The sequence below is a fragment of the Taudactylus pleione genome, unplaced genomic scaffold (assembly GCF_031769625.1).
Source record: "Taudactylus pleione unplaced genomic scaffold, aTauple2 ptg000139l, whole genome shotgun sequence".
Lineage (NCBI taxonomy): Eukaryota > Metazoa > Chordata > Amphibia > Anura > Myobatrachidae > Taudactylus > Taudactylus pleione.
In genome coordinates this window covers 6645237-6669507 of record NW_028284541.1, presented here as the reverse complement: position 1 = coordinate 6669507, position 24271 = coordinate 6645237, and the positions used below count along the sequence as shown (strand labels likewise).

General features: G+C 44.1%; 1 protein-coding gene across 1 annotated transcript in view; it reads right to left on the bottom strand.

The window, feature by feature from the left end:
• Window positions 1-24271, bottom strand: part of SYT16 (synaptotagmin 16) — a 139777-nt gene that overhangs the window by 48281 nt on the left and 67225 nt on the right. The window contains exon 2 of the mRNA XM_088473740.1: window positions 13696-13872. Coding sequence (XP_088329866.1) covers window positions 13696-13872 — 177 coding nt within the window. The remainder of the gene's footprint in view (window positions 1-13695; window positions 13873-24271) is intronic.

Sequence of the window (24271 nt, the reverse complement as noted above, 5' to 3'; positions counted from 1 at the left end):
TCATTGAAATTAAACCACTTTTCCATCTCATGATGAGTGACAAATGGATCACAAAATATATGCCATAGTCAAATGAAATGGCTGCATAGAATAATGAAGGACACATGTACTAGTTTACTGTGGTGAACCAGCACCCAGTTAAATTATTTTATTTTTTTTGCTATTGACAGATAAACTAATAAAAGGTCTGTCAAGTCAATCATCTACTTGGTTCTAGTTCACGGCAACAAACTGTACTCCATATGTAAAATACAACATTTTCATTTTTAGGATATAAATAAACAAATCATTATAAAATTCATATCTTTTGCAATACCGAATAAATCTAGTTTCTAAGTTTCTCATAAGCAGACTGCAGACAATATTCATCATATTGTGTCATATTTCTAAGTATCAACAGTTTATACTGTTGAAATACTCCCTGTATGGTGTTACGGACACTTGGTGGTACCATAGCTATAAAAGATAGTAATAATTAGCCAAAGTGTCAGGCTACCCCAGATAATTAGCTCTGAAACATTTTCCTAAGCTACATTCATAAGGGCATTTGGAGTATCGTGACTCAAGATAAGATAGATATGCTCATCAATGATACTGGCTATATGTGATGTGGCACAAGACAAAATTTATTTTTGAGATATTGTTGGACATTAAATACAGATTGTAAAAAATAGCTTGCAGCACCCCTAAAGGTAATTTTACTATGACTGCTCAGTTGAAGGGGAAATTCAGTCTCCGTTAATTAAAAGAACATACATTGAAACCATTATCTCTAGAGTTAAAGGCAGCAGAAAGTTCAGATTTGGCTAATGGTATAAGGTTAAGGGTTGGAATAGGTCTAGATTGGGTGAATGTTAAGCTGTCCATATACTGCATACACTGGATCGTGCAGAAGACAAGTCATCAGGGACAGGAGAGCAGACAATTGCCCAATAGTTGGAACATCTCCAATGTATGGAGACAATCCCCATTCACAGTATGAAATTGGCTGAACCACGGTAGGATGGGTCGGACCGGTCTGAAAACCACATTGAACGATCCAGACCGTTTTTTCCCCTTTTTTTGGGTTGTGAACAACCATCGTTCAGTAGCATACACTGCAGTATAAGGGCAGTTTACAGTCTAGAGGTAAATATTGGAGTAGATTCAGATTTAGGATATGGCTAATGCTAGCTGTAGGGTTAAAGGTTTGAGTAGGTTTAGATTTAGGATGTGTGCTGCTATTTTTAGGTATAGAGATAAAGGCTGCAATAGAGTGTCAACTACTGTTAGTGCTGGGGTTAAAGGTTGGTGACCATTAATGGTCAATAGATTTATAAATGTAATATATTTTAAGTGTCATATTAAATATTTTCTGTGTGTATATTGTAATATGTTTCCAGTTAGACATTGTGTATCTCTAGGTGTTGTGACTTTTGGCAGAGTAAGCTTGAAACTGATTGGACAGAAACATCACATGTGTAAATGGACAGATTATTGTAAATCGGACATGTGGAAGAAAATATTTCCTGTTGTTTTAAGAACTGATGATTTCCTGTATATCTTGAATTTTTTGGTTTTATTGAAAAGTAATGTGCCATGTATCTTGCAAGTTTTACAGTCTTAAGGTGGCTGATTTGCTGTTCTGTATTGGAATCAATCATACTGAAACTGTACAAATATTCATAGAGTTGTTAGTTTCAGGGGAGAGAGAGAGAGAGAGCGAGAGTGAGAGATATTAAAGGCGACATTTGGGGAAGTTATCTATAGCAACCAATCAGATTTTGGCTCTCATTTTATAGAATGTACTTTAGAAATGATAGGTAGAAGCTGATTGGTTACTTTGGCCATCTTCTCCAACTGTGCTGTTTAGAAGATTTGATACATCTCCACCAGGGCCGTAGCTAGGGTAGTGCGGCCGGTGCCATCGCACAGGGCACCACAGGTCAGGGGGCGCTATTTTTGTCAAATTCATTCTCACTTGTAGCTTCCTCTTATTTCATCCCCACCATCTCCTGGCCTCCCCTATCTCTTCCCTGGCCCTTCCTCATGAGGCCATTCCCCTTTTTTGGGTGCATGATGTCCCTTTGAATAATGAGGGGGCGCCAATGCTCTTTCTGGCACAGGGCACCAAAAAGTCTAGTTATGGCTCTGATCTCCACCAGTGATAGAGAGAAGATAGAGAGAGAGATGGGAAGAACAGCCCTGTTTCTTGCGGCCACTGATTTGGAAGTAGTAAGAGTCTTCCAAGAGATAACTTTATGTTGTTGAGAGGTGATAAGTTGGGTACAGTGTCCCAACAGTTGGAGTAGATTCACATATAGGCTGTGGGATAATGTCAACTCTTGGGTTAAAGGTAGGTGTGGGTTCAGGATGGAGGCTAATGTTAGCTAAATGGATTAAAGATTTGAGAAGGTGCAGATTGAAGACGTGAGTTTAAATTCTGGCCATGTAAGTATTAGAAGTAAAAAATTAGTCATTTATAATATTGTGGCATGTCATTTTTGGCCCACAGATTAAGAACTGATAATATTGGGCAATCAACTCAATATTACAGTGTGTGCACAGATTTATCATTCTTCCCTTAATATATGCGGAAACTGCTATTTCCACATGTTGAAGGTCAGAATAAGTATCTCTTCAATGTACCAATAAAGAAAGCAGGAAATATCGCTCTCATAGTTTTCTATGGGGATGGTATTTAACTGCAAGTGAAAAAATTATTCTTATTGCAGCAATATGTGGTGATAAGGATTCTTAATATTCGGGGGCACACTGTATGTATTAATAAATATGCCCCAAAATGAGCTTGATGCATAATATTAATAATATTTTGATGGATTAAGGTTATTATCAGGCGTTCCCATAATTTGGTCTGTGTATGCAGTCATTGTCCAACCTCCCTAATAGGTCCCCATGAAAATGTTCTACCTGTTCAACCTTAGACTTGCCAGATACCATCCAATTGTTACACCTACAAGTGTGTTACCACTGTGATCCCATCACTCCAGGAAGTAGGGTTACACAAAGAATTTGTACCATGCACAAGGCCACAGTAATTTAGTATTGTATAACCTCTGCCTGCTTACTATGAACATGGCAATGGCACAGTGGCTGTGGACTACATGTGTTACTCCACAAACGTTGGTTTAATGGAAAACAATACCTAGTATATTGTACCCTAATTTTCACTGTTATGCATTTTTATTCTAACCCTACATAATGCATACAAATAAAATAAAGTACAATACATATGCTACCTTTGGATGCATGTATGCTATGAGGAAATACTCAGACGCAAAGGACACGCCAAGACAGGAAGACAGTGTACAGACACCAACAGTCCCAGAATTTGGACAGCAAACTAAATACAAGTGACAAACATGTTAGTACATCTCAGAGAAACATACCAGGCAGGTAGAAAATAAACCTCCTGAAGATACAGTTGATATTAAGATTTAACACAATGACACAAGATTCATGCAAAGACGAACAGATGGTAAAGAAGATATACAAACAAGATTTGAAGAGTCCTTTATTTGATAGATCTAGTAATTATACAATAATATAAATATTTAATTAACCAAAATGTACATGGATTATCTTCTACAAGTACCTTACTTATTTGTACAGCTACATTGTTTCAACACGTTTGATATTAATATTGTATTAGCTAGACATTTATGCAATACTATTCAACAAAGAACAAAATATCTCTATTGAGCTATAAGTGCTTCCAGAAGGGATTAAACTACAAATAAAATAATAAAGCATATTTTAAAATGTATATTTTATACCAACAGTGACAAACATAATTAAACTAAAACAAATCCACTTCGTGCGTCAGGTGTTGCATATCAAAATTAATCAGTGCAGTCTCCAGGCGCGTCTTAAGGCCCCCATACATCAGCAATTGATTGCAGCAATTGTGCAATTTGCAATCGATTGTGTATAAAAATCTTTCCCTTTTTCAAACCATTGCAGATTGCAGAATTGCCACAATCGATTGAAAAAGAGAAAGATTGTTATACACCAGGGGCGGATTGGGATGGAAAACCAGCTCGGGAAATTTCACGGAAGCAGCCTTAATGGGGGCGGAGTCTGTTGAGAGGGTGTGGTCTATAGAGGGGGCGGGATCCCTAAGGGGCCTGATTCTAAGTTGGACACAGTTGCGGCCTTCCTTGCATCTTTTTCTGCTGTTGCGTTGGCAACTTTATGCTAATACCACTACAATGCCATTCCCTGGTGTACATCCATGTGTCCAAGGACTGAGACACCCACTGTCAGTTTCTACTGACGCTGCAATCATGCTTTGTGTATCTGTAGATGCCACCATCGGTCATACCATTGAAACTTTCACCAGCCCAATGATAGGTGCAATCATACGTCTGAATACGGCCTCCAATGAGAGCAATTCAGCGTCTATGTCACTCCAATAACCTGCCCATACTATGCTATAGCTGTGTTTAATTAGCCAGCCCCCTGTTATCGCCTAGGAACACCCAACACATTTCTAATGCACTTTTTGGTGCGTACGTCTAAATCTGTACTGCAACTCTGTGCAAACACCATCGAGGCGCATGTGAGATAAAACTTAGACGCATGCTCAGACAAAAAACTTTGCACAAGAAAAAAATAAAGCACAATGGCTCCCACAGACAAAAAACAAATGCATTGGCCCCCACAAGGAAAAAAACTAAAAAACAAGAACACAGGAAAATAATAACACACATTGGCTCCCACAAGAAAAAAAATAAACACATTTTCCCCAAGAGGAAAAAAAAATACACAATTGTCCCAGTCCCCCACAGAAGACTGACCTGTCTGCAGCACTTGCTGGCATGCTTGGCTCCGCCCCCCAAAGAGCGATGTGTGTTTAGCAGTTTATCTCCTGGTATGAGAGCGCTGGAGTTTATTGTGCTCACTGCAGTGCCCAGGCTGGCAGCAGTACCATTGTATGTAACCTGGGTTGGGGGTGAGATGGTGTCTAGAGGACTGGGGGGTAGTGTATGTCCCTGGGGCCGGAGAGGTGAGGTGTGGTAGTAGGGCAGGTAATGTATGTCTCTGGGGCCAGGGGGATGCTGGGGAGTGTATGTCTCTCAGGCCAGGGGTGGAGGCGTACTGAGAGAGTATGTATGTCCCTGAGGAGGTAGTTCAGGTCTATGGGGTTTGGGGGGGGTAAGGTTGGGGATCTGGGAGGGGTAATACATGTATCTGGGCAGGGGGGTTATATGGGCATGACAAATAAACATATTTATTTTATATATTAATATTTATTAGGGCAGGGGGGATCGGGTGGGTGGTGCATGACAAGTAAACTTCAATTTTTTATATATATTTAATGGGGTGGGAGGGTCAGGATCGGGCAGGTAGTATATGTACCTGGGTATATGGGTTTTATATGCGCATGACAATTAAACATTTATTTTATATATTATATTTAATTGGTCATTGGGGGGTGTCAGGATCGGGTGGGTAGTACATGTATCTGTACAGGGGGGTCATTTGGACATGACAAACATTTATTTTACATATCATATTATATTATTAGGTGGGGGGGTGCGGGGAATATCAGGATCAGGCAGGTAGTACATCTACCTGGGGGGTGGTAGGAGTGTATGTCACATTGGCCAAGGGGGGCTAGTTTAGATCTAGGGGGAGTGGGCAGAATATACTTGGTGCTGCTTCTGGCCGCCTGTGCCACCTCCTCTGGATTAGCTGCTCGCTGAGCCTGGCACTGTGTTGCTGCGTCTGCCTGCGTGCGTGTAGTGTGAAATGTATGCAGGAAGCTGGAGGCGGGTCGCGGCAGGGGCGGATCTAGACTATTCTTTTAGGGGGGCAATTAATGATTTATTAGGACTCCTCCTCTTCCTGTATTGGCACCTCCCCTTTCTGTTCCCAATGCCTCCCCCTTTACAGGTTTTTTTTGTGGCCACATTTATTATTACAATGTATATATTTATGTATTCACTATGTGTGAATACACAGTTTGAGCACCAGCAGCCATCTCTCTGCTGCTCCCTCCCCCAGCTCCCCCCACAAATTCCCTGCTCCCCCCTTCCCCAGCCATCTCTCTGCGCCCCCCTTCCCCATGCCCCTGTAGTAGTGCCCATATAGTAATGTCCCCAAAGTAATGCACCTGTGCCCATATGGTAACGCCCCATAGTAATGCCCCTGTAGTAGTCCCCATATGGAAATTACCCCATAGTAATGCCCCTGCAGCGACCCATATGGTAATGCCCCATTAGTAATGCCCCTGTAGCGCCCATATGGTAATACCCTATTAATAATGCCCCTGTAATTCCCTTATAGTAATGATACTGTAGTTCCCTTATAGTAATGCCCCCTGTAGTGCCCTTATAGTATTGCCCCCTGTAGTGCCCTTATAGTAATACCCCTTCTAGTGTCCTTATAGTAATGCCCCCTGTAGCGCCCTTATAGTAATGCCCCCTGTAGTGCCCTTATAGCTGCTGACACATACACACACAAAAAAACTTACCTTAAACCCGCTCCTGCATCCTCCGCCCTCTGGTCCGCCAGGCTGCTCCTCGGAACTATGGGAGAGACGTCATGACGTCTCTCCCATAGTGCCCGTAGGGAGAGCCGGAAGCTGGAGTTCAGGGGAGAACTCCATCCTCCGGCTACCGCACAGTCCACATCATGCACTGAGCTGAGCAGTCTGTGTTCAGCCAGTGCTATGATCGGATCCTGTGTAATGCGCGGAGAGCAGAGAGCGCATTACACAGTCTCCGATCACAGCACAGGCTGAACACAGACTGCTCAGCTCAGTGCATGATGCGGACTGTCTGTGCTAGGGGGGCGATTGCTCCAATAGCCCGCCCGGATCCGCCACTGGGTCGTGGCTGGAGGCAGAGCAGTCAGTGGTGACTGACGACCCGGCTCCACTAAGGCTTATGGGCAGCAGGCAGCAGCTCCAACATCAGCTATTTTGTGAGCTTGTGCAGAAGCAGCGCAGCTGCCCGATCGGAGCTGAGCTCCGATCGCGGCAGTGGGGTGGGGGAGCGGAGGTCCGGGGGAGTCAATCAATGAAGGGTGGGCTGGGCAGCCGCGGCCACCAAAGGGACCGGCCCAGCAGGAACTGGCTCGGCGTCCCGGCGGGCCAATTCGCCCCTGTTTTACACAATCGATTGCAAATTGCAGAATTGCTGCAATCAATTGCTGATGTATGGGGCCTTAAGTCTCATTGCATTGCGACTAAAGGCCCACATACATCATGCAATTGATTGCAGCAATTCTGCAATTTGCAATCGATTGTGTATAAAAATCTTTCCCTTTTTCAGTAGATTGCAGGTTGCAGAATTGCCACATTCGATTGAAAAAGGGAAAGATTTTTATACACAATCGATTGCAAATTGCAGAATTGCTGCAATCAATTGTTGATGTATGGGGGCCTTAAGACGCATTTTTGGGCATAAAATACGCTTGGAGTTAACAGCATAGGACCTGGCGGATCAGTCAGGCCAGGCATCTCGTGCAACATGCATATTAAAGCTAAAGGGCATATTTACTAAAGTAAAGGTGCCTACACACTTAGTGATTTTTTACATGATCTGCCCAATTCCGACGCATCGGAAAGACAGATCGTGTAAAATATGTCCTAATCATTAGTCTCCACTCACGATCATGATGCCGATGCACGTCCACGCTGGTCGTACATCGCATCGTCCGGTCTGCCGTGCTGTAGGGCAGATCTGACAATCTGGGACATGATGCACTGGAAAAAGTTAAGGTTGCACGATAGATCGTTTGTCACATTGGACACATTTTTACACCAAATCGTGTGCAGGACTGCTGGGGAGAGTGCAAGGAAATCGTACACGATGTCGGAACGTGTGCACATCGCCAAGTGTGTAGGCACCTTAAGAGTTTTTAGAAGTGGAGATGTTGCCCATAGCAACCAGATTCTACTTAACATTTAACTAGCACCTTCTAGAAGATAATAACTAGAATCTGAATATAAAGGCTCTGATTTACCACGTTTTCTCAGTAAGTAAATATAAAATATGGGATGGGTTCACAGTGATAACTCCTGAAAGGTTTTTAGAGTAAACATTGCGCCACCTTCCCTTAGAACATATTAAATATTTATTTTTGTTCGGGTTTAGTTCCACTTCAATATATTAGTTCCTTTTATGGGTAATCTAATTAGTTTTATCCACATTGAGACAATATTTAGTTTTCAGCTTTATAACGTTATTATGTAATGATGAGTAAATGCATACATGCCTACTCTCCTGGGAATCGCGGGAGGCTCCCAATTTTTCGGGTAACCCCCCGCACCCCCGGAAGAGTAGGCATATCTCCTGCATCCCTCCCTCTTCCTAGTGAAGTGGGCAGGATGGGGAGATTTTACCTGGCAATTTCAGGTCCGTATGGAAGGGGCGGGGCTAAATTATGCAAATTTGGACATTTAGCCCCACCCCCTGCTCATGAACCTGCAATTCGGGGGTGTTTTCTGTAAAGGGGGCGGGCTTAATGTCATCTAGCGTCTGGCCCCGCCCCCTGAAGAGGAGAGCAGCAGGTCCCCTCCTGCTGCTCCCGGAAATCTCCCCAATAATGTCGGCAAGTATGAGTAAATGTACTTCACATGACATTTATCTGTTTGTTAAGTGAAGCTAGGGATGAATCTAGGGAGAGTTTTTAACATCCAAACAATAAAAAAAAAAAATGTTGATTTAAAAAAAATAAAAATCAATCACATAGAGAACACCAGTCTCCTCCACATAGCGGGGTGGACAGTTATTTTGTGGGCTTAACACATACTGTATTCCTGAGTATGTAGGATCCCTTTAGGAGGAGACCCTTTATGTCAGCCATTTTGTGGCTGAACCAATATTTATTAGAATGTGACCTATAACTTCACTAGTAACTAGTGACATTACTGAGATGCTTCATTTGTAATATATTAAATATACTAAATGCTAGACTGATAGACTGCGTTCTCATGCACATTAGTTTTCAGCTTCCAAAATGGCTGACGTAACTGTGTGCAGGTCTCAGGTGTATATTAACAACCTAACTAGACTGCTTAAAATGCCTATGGAAGAAACATTACAATGAGAGGAGCGATTAATAGAACAGCATATGTAAAAACAATACTACAATATAATTGCAAGGGAGTCAACAAAAAAAAGACAAAGCTAACCTCCCCCTGGCCAAAATCACCTCATAACAAAGAGGCTATGGACCCTATTTAACAACGAGGCATAACTCCTTTAGCACTCACTAAAGGGGTTATGTCCTTCTTTCATTATTTAACAAACAGTGGTAAACTAAGATTACCGCTATTTGTCACTTATTGCTTACGCCATCTACAGATGGCAAGATTGATATGGTTCTCGTTGCCGACAATGGGGGCCAAGCAACAGCATTTTCTGGCATCACCGGGTGAAAGTTTCATGTGCATGTGCAGTCTGGCTGTCACGCATGACAGAGCAGCCAGTCACTGGCACCAGTAGGCTACCAGCAACAGCGTGGAGGATGCCACCAAGGAGGGGGATGTCGCTGGATTTTGCCAGAAGAGCAAGTAATGTTGAATACCCGCGACACTAAACAAAATGGTATTAAGGTTCGTTGGTGAATGGGGCCATGTGGGTGGTATGTATCAAGATGCTTTAAACCTTGGAGAGAGATAAAGTGGAAATAAAGTACCAACCAATAATTTTTGTCATTTTTCAAACACAACCTGTAAAATGACAGTTACAGTAGATGTTGATTTGTATGGTACTTTTTCTATCTCAATGTATCTCTCTCCGAGGATTGATACATCTTCCACCTGGAGAGAGATAAAATGGAGAAGTTGCCTAATTCAAAGATTGTGCTAAATAAATTATAGAAGCGGATTGCTTGCTTTGGGCAATTTGTACACTTTATCTCTCTCCTAGGCCTAGGCGTCTTTACAATGGGTGCAAGGTGTGCGGTGCACACGTGCCCCTGGGTCCAGGGGGGCCCACACCGCACACACTGCACCCACAGGTAATCATACTATAGATTCAGGCTGAGCCACCGATAGACAGGAGGGGGCCCAAAAGGAGGCTGCACACGGGCCCCCTCCTCTCTTAAAACGCCCCTGCTCCTAGGCTCGATATATCTCTCCCTATAACTGCCACAAGCTATGTTTTGGGTAAAACAGGTTGTGGTGGGGTACAATAGAAATACTACCATTTACAAACCCACAAAAAAGTATAGTGGTTAAAGTATATTTTAAGTCAATAAAATTTTCATTTAATAGTAGAACTGTGGGAGCCCGTAGTTTGGAAAAACTAACTTCAGCGCAGTGCCAGCAGGTCCTTTCTCTTAGCACTCTTTTATGGCCTCATATAGGGGCCTATTCATCATAACTAAAGTTTCCCAGGAGGTAATTAGGTTTAGACCTCGCATGGAGTTCTACCTAATTACCAGAGGAATTCATCATTCCCCCTCCCCATAACTGTCATTTTTGTGATGACAGCTTTTCAGGAAATAGGTAGATATCCCTCACTACACTAACTTACCGCAGCTGGAAACAGTGCTGCGCATGCGATGTTACATCTGTAAAACCAGCGCATGCGCAGCACTGCCTACAGATACGGTAAGTTTGTGTGTGTCCCTCCGCTCACCTGCCCCCCCTCCCCCCGCTCACCCCCCCCCCCCTTCAGCACTTACCTGTCCGCGCAGCAGCCTCCGGCTCCATCCTGCTGGTCTGTCACATGGTCTCCCAGCAGACCACAGTACAGATTAGAAATTTAAAAAAAAGTTTTTTTTTTTCTCTAATCTTTATTGTGTTTTGCTGGGAGAACACAGTGTCCGACCAGCCTCCGGAGCCAGAGGACGCACCAGACCGCCGAAGGAAGACGCCGGGAGACCTGTCCAGCTGGAAGCAGGTAAGTTTCACCTGCTATTCGCCACCTCACAGTGGCGGATAGTACCTCCATCAAATTCCGAAAATTCATAATTTTTCGGAATTTGATGAATACCATAATTTCCACATTCCCATACTAATGTACTAATGTATGGGGAGTGTGGAAATTAACGCAGGGGGACTTAGCAAGGAGAGATCAGTGATATCTCCTGTGCTAAGTGGCTTCATGAATACTAAAATAACGTTATTTAAAGAAAATATCCTTAAAAACGTTAATTTAGTGTTGATGAATTGGCCCCATAGACTGTTATTATTTTACATGTATTTTAATAGCATTTCTAATTCTAAGCTAGGTACACATTAGACAACTTGGAAACGATGCAATGTCGTCAACGATTTCCCCTGAACTCCCGGGAAACGATCTAGTGAATACACATTGTGCAATCTAACAAACGACCAAACAATACATTGTGCGTCGTTTTGGTGGTTAGATCGTTAACTATATAATGTAACCATATTGACTGGTCGTTTGGTAGTGCGTACACACTGCACGAACTGAGGGGAATCGAATGACGCAGCAGGAGCGCGCATAGTGTGTACACACTGGACAATTTGAACGATTTGTTGCACCGATGCGTTGGAATCGCCCAAATTGTTCAAAATATTGTGTAGTGTGTAGGGGCCAAAACCCCTATAAACAAATCTGACATTACCGTTCAGTTTTTCAGTAAACAAATCTTTTTCTATCTATACATCGCCTATGACCTCCAAACACTAGCTAAAAATGTGTAACGTCCATTTTCACGTGCATTTTACTAGTGTTTAATGCAAAAAAGTAAGGGTCACTGACTTGACTGAGCCACAGCTAATAGTACAACACAGAGCTACAGTATTTGCTTCTCTGCTTCCACCTGTTGTTGACACACGCAGAGAATAAGAAAAAATACTTACAAACTATTGTGGTTCCTATAATTTTTTTATTTGGGAGAAAGACACATCCTTATAGACAATACCAAGCTTTATGGCACTGCCAGTCCTGGAAGCGGTGGAAGCTAAATACTTATTTTTTTTATTTTTGTATGTTGTTATTATTGGTACTATTTGTACCATAATGAGCACTGCAACAATAATATAATAATACTATGGAGCTATAGACAACAGTTTACACAAATTCAACTTCATTAGTAAATTCCATTACCTATCCAAACTGCATTAACCATTCATCCAAGCAGGAACAGTCAACTGAGTTTAGGATTAGGATTGGAAATAATGGGTAACTATTGGTCTTTGGAGCGTTTATTTGAAGGCGGGCATAGTGAACCCTGCTCTTTCCACTATGTAATTTCCATTCTGTGACTAGCTGCTCTCTACATTCCCACCTTCACACCATGATATCCCCCATGTTGCGTGCAGGTAGCCCTTTTCTCACTGTCATGTATACGAGAGGGATTGCACACTGCCTTCCACTAACACCCCTTTTCCACCAAAATCCCGGTTCTGTCCCGGGATTTGGAACACGGTTTCAAGCCGTGTCAGACCCGGGATTTACCCCATTTCCACTGCGGCGCTGACCCGGGAATATCACGGGTCGGCGCCGTTCTTATTGCACACGGGTACAGTGCCTGCGCTTGGAGGTGATGTCATCACCAAATGACAGAATTTCCAGCTCTTCCGTGAACACCAGACCAGAGCCTACCGGCGACCAGGAGAGGAGGTACTTTACGGGTGGGCGGGTAATTTCGGGAGGCTGTGTGATGTCATAGCTGTCATCGGGAAGACGGGCAGGGAGTGATTACAGCCTCCCCTTATGAAGCAGGGATGGGGTAAAAAGCAGAATGTTCTGGACCATACGGAGAGGCTGTAATCTCTCCCTGCCCAGTGACATTTCTCAAAGACAGCTTCCAAATACCAACCAGTCACCATGCTGTAAACGAGTCCCGGGTCGGAAGACCCGGATTTCCTGTTTCCACTGAGCCCGACAGGGTTTTACCGGCGTAAAACCCTGCTTGAGACCCGGGATTTTTTCCCTGGAGCCTGTTCCGCAGATCCACTACCCGGGTTGACACGTCAATAACCCTCTCCTGAAATGATCTGTGCTGCTGGGACAGGGGCATAACTGGGCCTTTGTGGATTCCATAGAAAAATTTTATAGGTGAAAAAAAATCACATATACATACTGTACGAAACTTTGACAATGGAAGTGGGTCCCCTCAGCTGCAGGCCCCGTAGCATTTGTACACCATGCTACTATTATAAATGAACAAATGTTGCTTTTTGCACTTTTTATTTAAGTAATTTAATGTTAGGCAGGGTCATCTTGCTGCCTTGCTGCCATAGGAAATAGGCACATGAAAAGTAAAGAGCTGTAACATTATGATCTAACAGTAATATCAATGTTTTTGTATATAATAATAATATGTTTAATATAATATTAAATATTAATAATAATATTAATAATAATATTAATAAGTGTAGTAAAATATAATAAAGCACTTTATACATGCTACAAAATGGATAGTTTCACAAAGTCACATATAATTTAAGAGAAAAAGGCATACATTTATCAGAAAACATAATGTGATGTTTAGCTCTAAAATTATGACAATATTTTGATGCAATGAAGAACTAGGTAAAAAAACAACATATAAATAGATAATTATTGCAACAGTTTAATCATTAAAATACACAATATAATGATATCTAATTGGTCAAATTAATATTTACCTTCCACTGCCTGCACTATGCACATTATGGGATAAATTAACGTGATTTAAAAAAAAAAAAAATTGTGGTACATCAATATCATAGCTACTTTTTTTAAGTGTAGTAAAACGTGTGAGACTAATAAGTCTTACCAAGTGCTTGAAGAACCCCAGATTTCGCTTTTGGGGTCTTACGTTTCCCCCGTTGGTCCAAACATGGGAAGTCAAGTTTTTCAAAACACAATTTCTTGTTTATAAGGAGAAAAAGAATTGCCAGGAGCACAGTGAATACACCCACTGCAGACAGAAAACCGATGGCCTCTGGGGTTACTAAAGAAGAGAAACAGTACATTAGTTTATTGATGGGAAGCATTGAAGTCAATTATGTAAACGCATTTCTATAATAGAGGCTACAACCTGATCTGTGTGACATTTACAGGGGTCTTCCACCTCCGCACAACTTTAATGTATGGATTTGCACATGTTCTCTTTCCATACTTATTTACTGTATTGATTTATGTTCCAGTATATTTATGTGTTTTTTAAAAAAGTCCTTCAAACCATTCAAGCACAGTTATTTTTACTACCATTGGGTAGCAGATATATGCTGTATACAAGGGGGATGAATGATATAAAGGCCGTAGTGGATGAAGAAGCATAGGCTGAGCCAGTGTTTCCCTTGTCTCCAATGACATGTAAAAACAAGGGGAAGATGTATCAAGTCTTGGAGAGTCTGGGTTTGAAAAATGGTAGTTAGGAGCTGATTGGTCGGTACTATTATCTCTCTCCACTCGATCTCTCTCCAAGCCTTAGGGGTCTATTTACTAAGCCTTGGATGGAGAAAAATTGAACGGAGATAAAGGACCAACCAACCAGCTCCTAACTGTCATTTTTCAAACGCAGCCTGTGACATGGCAGTTAGAAGCTGATTGGCTGGTATCTCCGTTCACTTTATCTCCATTCAAGGCTTTGTAAATAGAATAGACCCCTTAGTACTGTACATCTACCCCCAAGTCTTTGTGCAGGGAGATAAATGATGCCTGGAAACCAGGGACCCCCTCACAAAGGGCCTGATTCAGAGATGTACACAATGTTACACAGAAAGATTTTTTGCTATTGCGCAGGAATCAAAGTTGCACTGCACATGAGAGCTCGCTGTGGGTCAGGAGAGCCGCTGTATTTGAGACAGATCAGACCTGCAGTAAGGGCTGCATGGCTGGTCGATGTACGTCGATGTTACTGATATTTACTCTGGTACGCGACGTCGGACGCAGATGAGAAGGCAGCAGTGGGCGTCCCTATTCTCGGATAAGCTTTTGAACTATTAGCATATTTTCACAACTGCACTCTGTGCGAAACAGCAGCTGCGGTCGCATTAGTGTCCATATTTAAATCAGGTCTAAAGTGTGAACTTCGAAACGGAATATAGTACTAAAACATTGGTAAATTAGTGTAGAGCATACTTACTGACTTTGTGGCTGACCCCTACGGGAGGGGGCAGTCAGGTCGGTGCAGCAGGGGGCATGGCGGAGGCATAAGTGGGCAGTGCGGTGATGTGTTGGCACAATTGCATCATCACAGCCCCGTCCACCATTACAATGCTGATATTACCGGTGTTGTAAAGCATAGGGTGGGGCTACGATCACACGATTCAGCATGAATCACGTCATTGGCCCCACCAGACCGCCCTCTTTTGCACAATAAGTGGGTGCAACAAGGCAAGACCGCGGGGGGGCAGAGGCCAATCTGGGAGAGTTGCCCTCTCTTGCGGGGGGCCGGGAGCGGCAACCAATTTTTGGGAGGCTCCCAGCCAACCGGGAGAGTAGGAAACCAGAGCAGCGGTTTTCAACCACTGTGCCGTGGCACACTAGCGTTTGTCAAGTAGGATGCGGCGGTCACCTCAGCGCACTTGTACTGTAGTGTGTTTTATTCCTGAGTAGGTCAATGTACTGTGTTTTATTCCTGAGGAGGCCAATGTACTGTGTTTTATTCCTGTGGAGGCCAATGTAGTGTGTTTTATTCCTGTGGAGGCCAATGTAGCGTGTTTTATTCCAGAATAGGCCAATGTAGTGAGTTTTATTCCTGTGGAGGCCAATGTAGTTAGTTTTATTCCTGTGAAGGCCAATGTATTGTTTTTTAGTCCTGAGGAGGGCAATGTAGTGTGTTTTATTCCCGAGGAGGCCAATGTAGTGAGTTTTATTCCTGTGGAGGCCAATGTACTGTGTTTTATTCCTGTGGAGGCCAATGTAGTGTGTTTTATTCCCAAGGAGGCCAATGTAGTGTGTTTTATTCCAGTGGAGGCCAATGTAGTGTGTTTTATTCCTGTGGAGGCCAATGTACTGTGTTTTATTCCTGTGGAGGCCAATGTAGTATTTTTTATTCCTGTGGAGGCCAATGTAGTGTGTTTTATTCCTGTGGAGGCCAACGTGTGTGTATTTTCTTATGTGGGAGCCAATGTGTGTATCTTCCACTGGTCATGCACACCGCATCGCCGGATGGTGTGCCTTGGCAATTTTAAAATCTTGTGTAGTGTGCCTCGAGTTGTAAAAGGTTGTAGTAAGGATCCATTTGCCCAGGCGCTTACTGTATGATAAATGTATGAATATTAGGTAAACTGGTAAGGTGAAATTTAATCTTTAACTGCATTATTCTCAATGTAAAGTGAACAATAATGTGAAAACAGAATTTGAGCAAAGTAAAAAAGCATCACCAATATAATTATAGAGAGTAACAGTATGTATGAAAAAAATCCAATAAATAATAATTACAATTCATATACTCAACAAAAATAAAACAGAATAAATAATAAAATGTATAACAAAAGAGTAAATAAATATTGTCACATATTATCAAATAGTACATGGTGCTAACCCAGAATCCAGTGATGCGGGAAATAGCCCTGGAAGACGCTGAACCACTCACATAGGAGGTCATAGTCAGATGGAGAAACTCCACCAACCATAGGGCATGGGCAAGTTTTGATTTTGCATCTAAAGTTGCACCAATCGGTATTCCAGCATCTACGGACGCTGACAGTGGGGGCCTCAGTACTTTGCATTCGAATGCACGGATGTATTATTATTACCAGTTATTTATATAGCGCACACATATTCCGCAGCGCTTTACAGAGAATATTTGGCCATTCACATCAGTCCCTGCCCCAGTGGAGCTTACAATCTATATTCCCTACCACATGCTCACACACATACACACTAGGGTTAAATTTTGTTGGGGGCCAATTAACCTACCAGTATATTTTTGGAGTGTGGGAGGAAATCGGTGTACTCGGAGGAAACCCACGCAAGCACAGGGAGAATATACAAACTCCACACATATAGGCCGTGGTGGGAGTCGAACTCATGACCTCAGTGCTGTGAGACAGTAATGCTAACCATTACACCATCTGTCCTACCCTAATGTAGAACAGGGAAGGACTTTGTAGCACATTAGCATACAGATGCAGACGCGTCTGTGTCCCCACTCACAATCTGCCCCTGTGTGTCTGCAGTGTTATTCCTGCCTTAGTCATTATGGTTCAGGAAACATACTATTACCAATTAACACAACATTCCCCCCTACCAGGCTTACAAAATATGAGTCACTCCTTTTCTTCTCCTGGAACATTACTATTAAGAGATGCACAATTCTTTACCCTGATACTGCCCACTGATGAAGATGAGGAACCGCATCCCCTGTCATTATACCCCATAAGAGATTTAGCGTATCCATGTGGATAAGAAGGTCACCGTACAAGAAGTTGCCTACATACATACTAGCCTACACTCATGTAAAGCCCGGAAAAGTCAGCAAGTCTCCCGGAGACTGGAGCCACCCGGCTGCTCACTTCCCAAGTGAAGTGAGCAGTACAAGCATCAAATGACGCAATTTGCGTTGAATCACATCATTGTGGCTCCGCATTGTATAGCGGGGGCGCCGCCACGATGACACGATCACGTTATCACGCCCCCAAACTCCCTGCACCATGCCCCCATGGTGCCGAACTGACTGCCCACTCCCATCTTAGAATCAGCTATGTAGGTATATTTGCCAACCATTCAAAGCAGAAAAAACAAGTAACATTTAGAATCCCGGCATTTAGAATCCAGACGCCAGCATCCCAACAGGGTTAGAATACCGACACTTTGTTGGTTGGTATCCTGAATCCTAACCCTCCCCCTCTCCCTCCCCTAATCCCCCTCCCCAGTGCCTAACCCTAACCTCCTCCCTAGTGCCTAAACCTAACCACCCCCTTCCTGCACCCTAAACCTAACCCTCCCCCCTTAGGGCCTAACCCTTCCCCTAGTGCCTAACCCCTAACCCTCCCTCTAAGCCTCTCCCCAACCCCACTACTTACCTTCTGAATTCCGGTGGTCAGGATGCCGGTGCCTGGATTTTGACAAGTGTAGGGATTCCGGTATCGGCATTCTGACCACCAGAATCACAGCGGTCAAGATATTGGGCCTGATTCACTACAGATGCAACTGTGATTGCGCATGCAGTTCAACTGCGATAGTATGCTAATTCATTGCGATCGCTATCCCTTCACTACACAAGGACGCCCACTTTACTTAGCACAAATCCGTAATTATTAGCAAGACTGCGAAACCATCTCAGCCTCACGCACACTTGCATAAGCTCTGACCTTACTCGGGAATTGCTAACTTCCACGCACGCTATGAGACCTCAGACTGCGTACTGCATCGCAGTGACTAATTTATGCACGCACCTGCAACGGCTTCTGAACGCACTGGGATGCCTGCGTTTCACAGACAACCCTCGGTCACCTCCAACAATTGGCACTTTCTGTCAATCACTCTGCAATGAATCTGCGTAGAGACCGCGTTCGCAGTCCTGATCACTGTGGCCGGTTTGCGCACTTCAATTCATGAGTGGTGCTAAATAATCAGCCGATTGCGTACGTAATCACAGACAGGGCCGCCATCAGGGGGGGACTGCCGGGCCTTGAGTCCCGGGCCTGGAGAGAGCTGAAAGAGAGGGGGGCCCGGACGCAGCGGTGTTGCGCCGGATGCCAGGTACAATTGCTATACATCACCGGCGGCATGTATGGTGCACAGCCACGAGCTATCCAGAGCACTCAGAACGACAACCAATCAGGAGTGGCCGCTCCTGATTGGCTGCCGGTCCGCGAGCTGTGATTGGCTCATGACCAGCACCATATTAGAATGCCGCCGCCGATGCAGCGCTACTGGCAAAGCCACACCCGGGCCCCCTCTCTCTCTGATCTCTCTCTTCAGTCGGCTGCAACTCTGGAGCTGAAGACATTCTACAGGTACACTACCATTATTGTAACATAATCCCTGAGTTAGCCCTATGCTCCCCCCCCAGTCCAGCCAGCCGTTCCTGCCCTGTCCACTACGTTCCAGCCATTCATCCCTGCCCAGTACTTCCCCCCTTAGTCCAGAGCCAGCCTGCCCTGTCTCCCTCCTAGTCCTGCCAGCCTTCCCTGTCCTGCCCCCCCCAGTCCAACCAGACTCCTCCCACTAGTCCAGCCACCCCTGCCATGTCTCCCTCCTAGTCCTGCCAGCCACCCCTGCCATGTTCCCCTCCTAGTCCTGCCAGCCACCTCTGCCATGTCCCCCTCCTAGTCCTGATAGCCATCCCTGTCATGTGCCTCTCCCCCCCCTCCAGAAATCAGGACTCAACATTGCTTTACAGCTTTTTGAACAAATTGGTGTACCACCCCCAGTGTAGCTCCGCCCGCCTCTACCATACCCCCCCTCCCCTTCCTGGGGGGGGGGGGGGCCTTGCCTACATTGTCAGTCTCGGGCCCCATAATTTCTAATGGCAGCCCTGATCACAGATGCGTACGGTAGTGACTCAGGCCCGTAGACTACAAATGCAGGACAGCTTTTTTTTTTTCTACACAGTAATTTTTCAGCTTTTTCAGCCAAATACAAATCTCTCTGCACATATTAGGGATGGACATCGGAACATCGGAAGCCCACCATCAAATAATGGCTGGGCTTCCACCATTGAAACTTTCGATGTGATGGTAACTGACCATCACATCAAAAGAATTTAATGGTTAAAACTATTTAAATGACTAGTAACAGGGGACATAGCCTCTGTGAACGGAGCCTCGCTGCACCCCCGTTCACGTCACTGTGCGGGCGTGCCCAGCACTCTCCGAGATGATGGGCTGCCCTCAGGCTCCCCCTAACACTGAATAGATGCTGTGCGCATGCGCACGGCATCTATTCTCCCACTGATTACCCACTGCTTTGCTACGCAGAACAGCGATGTGTGCTTTACCCCCCGCAGCCAACCATCGGATGGGCATAGGAAAGCTGCATCCGATGGCAGGCAACCATCAAATTACCGGTATTCGATGGAAAAAGTACTTCGATCTAATCGGAAATATCGATGGCTGCTAACCATCGGTTTCCGATGTCCATCCCTAGCACATAATAAATCTCCCCCACTCGCAGTGTAACATGGTTTTGCCAAGGTGCAAAGTTACTTGCTTTTTATATGGTTTGTCGGGTTTGCTCCCAACTCATAATCATTGCTGTTCCTATAAACATTATTGTGGCACTGTGCTGGTATTAAAACTCAGACTTCATTTAGAGCATCCAAAAACAATTAGAATATCCAATAACAAACCTACAATACTGTGCAAATGGGGATTGCTATGCTTTTTGTTTGCAGGCACTGAGTATATTACAGTTGCTTGGAGCACATATATTCAAGATGAAGATGATATTTTCATAAGAAAACAATATCTGAAGCTTTTAATATGACTCACTGGTGGGTATGCTAATAAATACTGCATGGGCAACTGATACATGTAGTACCAGTAACCCTTCCAGAAAGACTGGCATGTAGTACCAGTAACCCTTCCAGAAAGACTGGCATAATTAGCAAAATATAATACTGCCCAGTTAAAGGTCCCATTTATCGGAGAACGATTAAAAGAATCAAAAATACAAAGTTTATATAAAAAATTATCTGTAACCAATGGACAACTGGTACAACTGCTCTATCATCCACACAAAGGCAAAATAATTCAGTCTGCTCTCTTCTACATTTTCAAATTATTTTATGCATTTATGGGGATGTATCAAGCCTTCTGAAAAGTAGAGTGGTTGCCCCAAGCAACTTATCAGCTTGTACCTATAATTTTATAAAATGTTCTTGATAATTGCTAAATAGAAGATGATTGGTTGCTATTGGAAACTTCTCCACTTGATACATCTCCGCCTTGGTTTCCCTTTAAGAGTAGAAGAGGGTAGGGACCTGATTCAGAGAAGCATGCAATCCGCACGCACTGCAGAAGCTCACGTAGTTCAGCGATCATTTGCAACTGGGCATGCGAGGAATCTCCTATGGCGCATGCGTTACTCAGACTGTACGTACAAAGGTGCTGTTGCTAATCGGGACAGATGGTATCAGATGTGTGGCAGGAAAGTGATGGGTATTCCAGGGCGGCGAGTGAGAGGTGGCTGGTAGTGCACACAATAATGGCTGGTAGTGCACACAATAATGGTCCGCTCACTGCTGGTGTGTCAATGCAAGCAACTGCGTTCCCAGCCACACAGTGCATCTGCCATAATGTTTAAAATTATGGCACTTGCCAGAAGTGCCAGAGATGGATAGTATGGGCCTGCCTGTGGCCTTGGTGATTTGATTTGTTTGTCCATTAACCACATATGTTTTAAGAATGTATCTACTCATTGCTAACAAGTTATATTCTGATCTGTGAACAAAACCTCTGTCTGACATTAAATAAGCACCCCAGACCTCTGAGGCACGCCTGTTGCTTCCTCTCTCCCTCGCTATCAAGTCAAATAACACACTCTGCATTCTTAGTTCATGCAAATGTTTGGTTCAAAATGTCAAAATATTATGCCTTATTACCTTAATTAATTACACCGTACTGAAAATGTGCAACCAGCTATTATTTTCGCACTGGTGCAAGAGACATTTTTCATTGCCAGATCATAATTATTTTACACGGATTGAGGATGGAGGAGGTGGTTGTTGCGTAGGAAGTAGTTCTTAAGGAAACCGTACAGCGAAAGTAAGTCAGTGATTAGCACTGAGGCTTGTTAGAATATTCACACCCACTCACACACCCACAGTATGTGCTACAATGTATCCATTCTATCAGCGTGCCTGGGCAGAGGCGTGCTGAACCATCTGCAATGTGCAGTACCATTGGTATTATCACTTATCACAGTGACAAAATAATCACTTAGGTAACAATGCTAATGTTACATAGCCCATTGTTTGCTGCAGCATAATGTCTGAAACACTATTATTTTCTATAGAAATAAATTATATATGGTACATTTATTTTTCTAATTACCAATACTGTTTTCAGTGATTAATGAACACATGATGTCCTTGCGATTTAATTGCCCAAGACTATATACAAATAATGTACTTTGTACAGCTGTAGAATCTTTTTTAGGTGTGCAGTGCCAGCAGTCTAATATTTCAATTAGAGATGTGGGCCGAACCCCCATGTTTTGATTTTGGTTTAGGATCTGGATTTATCTTTGTTTTTGGTTTTGCAAAACCACCCTCGTGTGTTTTGGTTTTGGATCTGTATTTAAAAAAAAAAAAACAGCTTAAGTGACGCCATTTTGACCTGTTAGCATGCAATCCAAAACCCAAGTTCGTTTTTTAAATCCAAGTTCCGAACCACAGGAAGATCCAAACCAGGACTCGGTTCGACTCGAAACCCCTAAATTCAGTTGTTGTAGGTTCTCTGTGAACTGGACCCGCACATCTCTAATTGCAATGCAATCTAATTAAATAAGGCTGCAGTGGACTGTCATTTAACAGAATTTAAAGGCACTATCTACTTCCAGAGAAATGTAATGTACAGACAGGTTTCTCCAGAGAGGATGCCCAGGAGTCACGTGGCCGTGGCGCTTGCATCATCACAGCCCCGCTACTAAATGCCATGATTCGGGAGGGAGATCCTCTCTCCCGGGAGCGCTCCCTAACATTCAAGACCCTCCCAGACATTATGGGAGTGTAGGCAAGATTAACAAATCATACCTTCCATCTGTCCTGAGATAGGCAGGATAGGAGTCTTGGCTATGCCTCATCAGGTGCTCTCTGCAGAACCTGCATGCCATATTACATTAAGGCATACTTGCCTACTCTCCGAAATGGCAGGAGGCTCCCGAATTTTGGGTGGTGCTCCCAGCCATTTGTAAGACCATTCACATCTCCCGGAGCTTAACTGTGTCTTACTATCACCTACTTCCTCAGTAAAATGGCCTGTCCGGGCAGCAGACGACACAATTCGTGCTGAATCGCATCATTGTAGCCATCCCCACTTTACAATATCTAGAATCTTGTCATTGTACAGTAGAGGTGGGGCGACGCAATTGCATAATTTCTCCCATTGCATCGCCCACCTATGCTGTGCCATGTCCCCTGCACACTCCCCACAGTGTCAATCTGTCTTCCCCCTCCCAGCCAGGAAGTCGGCAAGTATGCTTTAGGTCATGGTTGTATCCCTCTGGAAGGTCCATGCTCCAGAGAGCCCCCCTTCCCGCACCCCTGCACCTGAAAGACAACAGCTATGCACAACAGCATTGCTTCAGACAGTTTTTCATCCTGACTTTGTCCCAGTTTAAATCAGGACAATTTCGGTTGTGAAACACTCTGACTGGAAGGAGCACAGACACCGGCAGATTTGCAAGGTAGAGTGGTCTTTATTTTTGTCACAACTGCTTACAACAGACAAGTTCTATTCGAACACCACAGGTCCTGTTGTTCACCTAGCTTGGCAGGGGCTCCCTAGCGACAGCTTTCAGGGGTCTATCACCTGGTCACTTGCTGGCATCAGGAGCATTGGTAACAATACCTACTCCTACTCCAGCTAAGTAGGGAAGTCACTTCCTGGAGCAGCTGAGGCAAAGCCCATCCCTGCTCCCAAGAAAACCCAGATTCAGGACTACACCCAGGTTGTGAGCCTGAAACAATGGGTTATACCAGGTCCCGGGGCACCTTTTCACTACTTGAACTGTTGCTCCTGAGTCTCTCTGCCACACAGTGCATAAACTAAAAGTGGTAGTTTCACATGTGACATGTTAGGTCTCTGGGGGGACATGACTAGGGCTTTCTTCTAAATCTGCAAAACCCAACCACATTACTTGCTCCCATTTATGATTACATTACTTTTTTCGGGTTGCACCCACTCTATGGAATTACCCTCCCACTCACAATAAGACTTTCCTCTAGTCTCCGAAACTTCACGTGTTCCCTGAAAACTCATCTGTCACATACGAGACCCCAGAATCAGACCCCGTTACTTACCTCTGCGGGTGCTGTCCCACTGCACTCGCTGTGCTGCAGTGGCTTCCTCCTCTCCGTCGGGCCCCGCTGGTCTTACCTCTTCACGCCAGTGCCTGCGCTCTCTCTGCAATGGCAGGGCCGGCATTCCTCATGTGCTGACAACCGCTCTCTGGGAACCATGGGCGCGACCATCTTGGATCCGGACATGTGACGCTCCTTCTGCCAATAAGATCTTCCCTTCCCAATCCTCTGCTAATTGGACTTCTCCAGCCACTATAAAAGGATATCCTGCTGCACCTTCAAATTGCCAGTGCAAGTCCCTTAGCTTGTCTAAGTGAGCCTCCTCACTGCGCTCCCTCAGATATATATATATATATATATATATATACATACATACTACGTTACTGTCCAGACACCTCCCGGTCCTAACCGGTGAACAAGCCGTCCTCCA